Here is a 6,648-nt window from a genome sequence, read left to right on the forward strand (position 1 = left end):
GGGGAGTATCTGTCGAATAAACTTTGAGAAACTGACAGTTGCACCCACCTGGCACAAAACGACCACAGAACACAATGTGAATCGTTTTCTTTTTCTTTTTTTCTTTTTTTTTTAAGAATGGACCTGGTCAACACTTCCAGCCACTGCATTGTAACAGTACCTGAATGCACACGATTCCAATGTCCGGGCCTATCATCAGAACGTTGTGACAGCCCTCGTCCTCTGGTCTGTGTAACACCTCCAGTACGTCCTGTGGGGCCCGTTTAAGGTAGTTCTCTCTGAACTTGTAGTCGGAGATGATGACAGCACCCCTCCCTCTGAGGCGTAGCGCTTGCTCCAGAGCAAAGCATACCCTTGCCAGGGCCTCCTGGCCTCGCACTGCTGGGCTCTGGGGCTGAACGAGCACCTGATGGCACAGGTACAAAGCTGGATTAGAGTTGCAGGGAAAATGTCAAGGAAAAGTGGCGAAAACAGAAACGAAACAAAGCGAAACAAACTTTTATTTTAAGAGGGTAAAGGAACAAGCACAATTTGCTCTTCTCTTCTTTTTTTCCTTACATCCGGGCGTCTTGGCTAAAATTAGAAGAAAAACAAAATTAAGAACAAAACACGAACTATAAACGAAAGCAATTCATTCACTCCAGCAAAATTAACGAAATGATATCAACGTGTTCAAAACATAATTGTGTACATTTATAAGCATTCATGTACAGCACAAAGCCATTCATAGTCAATGAAATAGGGGTGAGGGGGAGAAAGTCAATTTGACAATACTTTCCAGAAGAGAAGAAAACATATATAAATCATTATTATAGTGGCGTCATCAGCTAACATTTCGCATGGCACCTTTATAGATAAGGGGTAAGACGTTTATGTATACATAAAATAGAGAGAGAGAGAGAGAGAGAGAGAGAGAGAGAGAGAGAGAGAGAGAGAGTCAGGGGTAGTAACAACAGCAACTGTAACAACAAAATAAAGAATGATTGTCAAATGTGGAAATGGCTACCACAATGACATGTACAAAAACATAGATAAATAGATAAACAGAGAAACTTAATCAAATTGAATTGTATTGATTTTACTAAACTTGACTAATCAAGTCAATTAAAAAATCACATCTGATCTAATCTATTTGATTAATAGAAAATTTAATAGAAAGAAAAATAAACACCAAAAACAAAAACAAAACAAAACAAAAAGAATCATAAGAAACATTTGACGATTCCTATCAATATAAGTTTGCAGAATATTTGGGGATTGGCCTTTCTGCTTATGAAAATTTCAATTCAATCCAATTATATTAGGCTAATCTACACTAAAATGAACTGAGCTCAACTCAACAACACAGCTCAACTGAAGAAATACTTACGGAATTTTGACCAGATTTTTGTTCGCTAAAAAATACAATTTTGTTAATGCATTGGTTCTTGTTTCTGGCTGCCTTCCACATTGAAAACCAACCCTGCAGAATTTAACTGTGTTGTGTTTTGAAACAGGAAAAGGGAAGAAAGCAGAAAGCCTGAATAAAATCAACGGAATTTAATGAAGAGGGGAAGAAACTAAGTCTAAAGTCTTTGTGGACATTCTACAGGAAACATAACATCAATTTCCTTCAGATACGAACTTGCAGTTTTAACAACCATGCGGCTACTCCTAAACAGCCTGAAGCACCCACAGGTTTTTGGCAACCTATAGCTTGGACGGGTGTTTTATATAGGAGCTTGAGTCCTAATGTCAGCAGGCTCAGCAACGCTGAGACCATGCAAAGATAAACATCAATGATGATGATTACGATAACGACAGCAGCAACAACAGCAAGAAGAAGAAGATAATCAAGACTTACATGCAAGGCAAATGGAATGTGTTGATCACACACACACACACACACACACACACACACACACACACGCAACACCCATACATCCATGAAAGCAAATTTGTACAGATGTGATTTGAAGCCTGATTTGAAGTGAACTTTTGTATTAATGAGATGACTATCAATGTTAATTTGTAGCTGCTTTTGATGCTTTGTTGGTGCTAACACATTTAATGGGGGGAAAGGCTCTGAAGGCAGTGATTTTCTTGATTGTTGAAGGACATTACAAGAAAATTCAACTTTCTTGTCTGCTTCTGGATCCGAAAACAATGCATGAAAGAGACCTTGGTAACTCTTGGTTGTCTCCGATTTTTTTCCTGTATGTCAGTTTCACTGACTTTTCAATGCAATGATCTGTGAAAAGAGGATGGCAATGCAGCACAAATGAAAGAAAAATTGAGTATAACAGATGTGTTGATTTTCAAAGAAAATGAAAATGAAATTATAATATTGTACCAATTTACATATAAAAAAAATTGACATCGTTTGTCACATATATTGTGTCATGTCATGTCACATCACATGCCGTCACATCCTAACTGCATCATGTCAATTCACATCATGTGCCACAAAATATAATTATCATACCATACCACACCATAGAATATATGATATCATATATATCATACCATACCATACCATACTATACCATACCATATCATACCATAAAAGTATCGTAATATCATATCATATCACATCGCATCATATGATGATAATGCAGACATCAAACCACACCGCACCGCACCACACCACACCAGACCACAGCTGATCTTCTCATCTGATCACGTCACCTGATAGTTTTCCTTCTCCACGAACTTCTGCTCGTTGAAGCATACGGCCGGAACCCTCGTCACGGCTCGTTTCGCGGCCTCTAGTCTACTACCTTCGTCATCCTGTGGATCTGAAACGGGAACCAGTGAATGGAGAGCATACTTCCTCAGCCTCCTATGAACGTCGTCTTGCAGCACAAGGTTCGGCGAGTGACTTGCCCCTCCCTGACCTGGCCCTAGCGCCTGGTGGTAGTGGGCGTGAAGGCGGTGCTTGGAAGAGCGCTGTCTGGGGAAGGGCCTGGGGGACTGCAGTACCCGTCTGAGGTTGTCCGGCGGCGTGAGATCTGCAACGTGGGATGGAGGCACAGGCACTGGCTCGGCTGGGGTGGACTCCTGTGGACCTGAAAACGTCGGCAGAGTTCCATATACCTCTATCCATTTATCTATCTACCTATCTATATATGTTATGTATGTATATATATATATATATATATATGTGTGTGTGTGTGTGTGTGTGTGTGTGTGTGTGTGTGTGTGTTGTATAACTATAATATATATATAATTATTTACACATATTTATATCTATCTATCTATCTATCTATCTACATCTGCATATGTCTATCTATCTATCTATCAAGCAGCAGTTATAAAAGTATCATCATCATCATCACCAATATCATTATTATCATCATCATCATCATTTGTAATAATTAATCGAGAGTGGCAGCTTCTTTCTAGTAAGCAAAGTAGTAACCAAAGGATGCAGAATGCAACCTCCCCCAAACCCCACCCCTTCTGATCCCCTGGAAGAGAAATCAAATAAACATACAATGGCAAATAGGCAAAAGTGACACTGGACCAACTAACATTCAATAATATAAATCTGTTGTTTCGTTAATACTTTGTGAGCCATCATACGTGGATATACACCTCAATTATATCTTTACATGATCATTTCAGTTTGTAAGTCTGTGCAGTGTTCAGTGTCGAAACTGATAACATGGTTTCGTACCTGTTGAAAACGTTGCAACATCTTTTGTGGGCCTCCGTGGACCGACAGCTTCAGTCAAACCACTCGCAGCGACTGGCACTACTGGTAGAAACGTTGAACCTGCCAAGCCTCTGCCCGACTGTCCGTACTCAGGACCTGTGTGAGTGTGGGTGTGGGTGTGAGTGTGAGGGGGGTATCGTTTCGCCTCCCTTGATGGTGCGAGTCCAGAAGCCAGGGGTAGGGACTGTGGGTCTGGAGATGAAAAATAGACAGTGTGCTCTGAAAGCAAGACGGAGGAAAGAGGGGTGGTTGTGGGCGACCCGTAATGCAGTGCAGAGACAAAGGGGCGATGGGCGAACAGCATTCTTTGCTGCTGTAGCAATGACTGATGAGCCAAACGTTGTTGCAGTTTTTCTTGTTCCACCTGAAACTCTTGAGCTGCCAGCTGTTTTTTCTCCCGTTCTATTTGCTGCATCCTTGTTTTCATAAGTTCCTGTGTTTGGAGTAAATGTTCCTCCTCTACTTCCAGATGTCTCATTCTCTGGGCATGCCATTGTTGATGTTCCGGTAATGGTTCTGTGTACCGCCAACCGATCTGCACATGTGACTGTGTCTGTTCTTCTGACGCGGGTTCTGTGTATCGCCAGCTAATCTGCTCCTGTGGGTGTGTCTGCTCTTCTCGTGCGGGTTCAAGATAAAGACGCAGCTTATCTGACCGGGCCTTTTGCAGCCCCATCACCTGCTCTGCGTGGCTCCTCATGTGGACGTGCTGACGGCCAGGGACAGAGTGTGGGGGTGTCCTGTCTGCCGGCACACCTGGCAGCCCAACAGCAGGTGCTTCGTACTGAATGTCAGTCCCAGGAAATGGGACCAGGTATGGTGATGGAGGGACAGCAGATGTCTGATGAGGAGGAACGTACACCTGTGCAAAAGGATTCAACTGTGGCTGCTGCTCCTCTCCACCAACTGGGTAAGAAGACTCAGGCTCCAACGGAACCGGAGGCTGGGTGGGCAGTGCTGGTCTGTACAGACCAGGCGGTGACGAAAGCCCATAGTTGACCTGAGTGCCGTACAGAGGCGGAGACAGTCCAGGCTGACCGTGAGGTGGTGATGGAAAATACCCAGGGTGTGACGGAAGATAAGGTGTGTAGTAGGGTCTGTACTGCTCCAACAACGGCCCTTGGTATGGCAGAGATTGCAGAGGGGCATGGAAAGACTGTGGCCGCGGAGCCGTTGTTTCTGCTGCTCCAACCGCCATGGTGTGTGGATGAGGGGGCTGGGTGGCGAGGCTTTGGGGGTATATAACTGATGGCGTAGTCGTCGTTGTTGTCGTGCTTGGGGTGATGTTCTGATTGCCATCAGTCATTTCACTGCTGTCTGCTCTGTTTCCTGCATGGATGCACAAAACATAAGTGAAGTCCAGCATTGATCGTTCGATCTTGTGACTTAAATCTCCTCTCTCTCTCTCTCTCTCTCTCTCTCTCTCTCTCTCTCTCTTCTCTCGGGAAGGAGTGAGTGTGTACATGTGTGTGTGTGTGTGTGTGTGTGTGTGTGTGTGTGTGTGTGTGTGTGTGTGTGTGTGTGTGTGTGTGTGTGTGTGTGTGTGTGTGTGTGTGTGTGTGTGTGTGCCTGGGTGAATGAGTGTGCGAATGTAATCCTTTTATTACTTTTCCTTTTACAGTGATGATAATAATGATTCTCACCATTAGTAGTAGTCGTAGTAGTAGTAGTAGCAGAAGTAATGTTTACCAACATTATTATTGTTGTGTCGTTATTGTCATTGTTTTTATCGTTGTCACAAGGACAGGTTGGAGACCAGGCAATGCTAAAAATCTTTACCCTTGAGTGACACAGTTTTTGTTTAATCTTGAAATTCTCCCTTTACACACACACACACACACACACACAGAGACAGACAGACAGACAGACAGACAGACAGACAGACAGACATAGTGAGAGACTGAGAAAACCAGAGAAAGAAACAGAGAGACGGAAACGGACACAGAGAAGGGAGAGAAAGGGAGTTGTTATACTTTTTATAATTCATATCAATCAATCAATCAGTCAGTCATGTAATCAGTCAATATATCTATCTATCTATCCATCATTCGTTCATCCAATCAATCAATCAGTCTTTCTATCTATCTATCTATATATCTATCTATCCGTTTATCTAGTTACTAATCTTGTGGACAGTTGGTTTACTAATGTAAAGCAATGAAGAAATCGTATTGTTCATGTCGTATCAATTTTCCTAAGTAAAAAAAAAAAAAAAAGACTATCTGGATTTCCTGACAAAATCTTTGACCTCAGCTCGTCCTTTTTTTTCTTCTGAAAAGAAAACATCACTGGGTGGACCCCATTACGTCATGTTATCTATAGGACTTGGTGTTCCCCAATGGTTAGTTCTGGGACCAATTACATTTCGTGTTTTGTTTTGTTTTTGTTTTTTTCTCTCTATTTGTATAAATTATTTTTTTCTATGGATTGAAACATTTTCGCGAGATGTTTGCGGACGACACCACAATGCAAGCTAAATTCGATTAAGAGTTTTGTTTGTTTGTTTGTTTTAAAGCTTTGCAGTACAGTATTAACAAATCAGACAAAAAAAGAAGAAAAAAAAGTTTTGAACTAAATCACATGTCTCAACCACCACCATTCTCCCACTCCCACAACCTTTCCAATTTTTACCCCCAAAATAACACTCTCACCACACACACACACACACACACACACACACACACACACACCGAAAAGAAAAGTGTGTGTGTGTGTGTGTGTGTGTGTGTGTGTGTGTGTGTGTGTGTGTGTGTGTGTGTGTGTGTGTGTGTGTGTGTGTGAAACACAAGGCAAAAGCGCCAGAATCTTTTACATAATACTCCACCTCCTTTTACCAATGGCGAAATCATTGAGGAAGTCGTTTTTGATAACAATCTGTCTTGATCACACCATATTACAATGACCCTGTGTGTGTGTGTGTGTGTGTGTGTGTGTGTGTGTGTGTGTGTGTG

The 6,648-nt window shown here is 42.2% G+C and overlaps 1 protein-coding gene across 2 annotated transcripts in view; it reads right to left on the reverse strand.

Moving 5' to 3' along the window:
- The window catches only part of LOC143281964 (uncharacterized), a 31,062-nt gene that overhangs the window by 18,151 nt on the left and 6,263 nt on the right, over positions 1 to 6,648 (reverse strand). For both annotated transcript variants that reach the window (XM_076587313.1, XM_076587312.1), the window contains exons 2-4: positions 3,659 to 5,026; positions 2,668 to 3,047; positions 161 to 406 (exon numbers count right to left, since the gene is read on the reverse strand). In XM_076587313.1, coding sequence (XP_076443428.1) covers positions 161 to 406; positions 2,668 to 3,047; positions 3,659 to 5,003 — 1,971 coding nt within the window. In that variant the 5' untranslated portion in view covers positions 5,004 to 5,026. The remainder of the gene's footprint in view (positions 1 to 160; positions 407 to 2,667; positions 3,048 to 3,658; positions 5,027 to 6,648) is intronic.

The sequence above is a fragment of the Babylonia areolata genome, chromosome 5 (assembly GCF_041734735.1).
Source record: "Babylonia areolata isolate BAREFJ2019XMU chromosome 5, ASM4173473v1, whole genome shotgun sequence".
Lineage (NCBI taxonomy): Eukaryota > Metazoa > Mollusca > Gastropoda > Neogastropoda > Buccinidae > Babylonia > Babylonia areolata.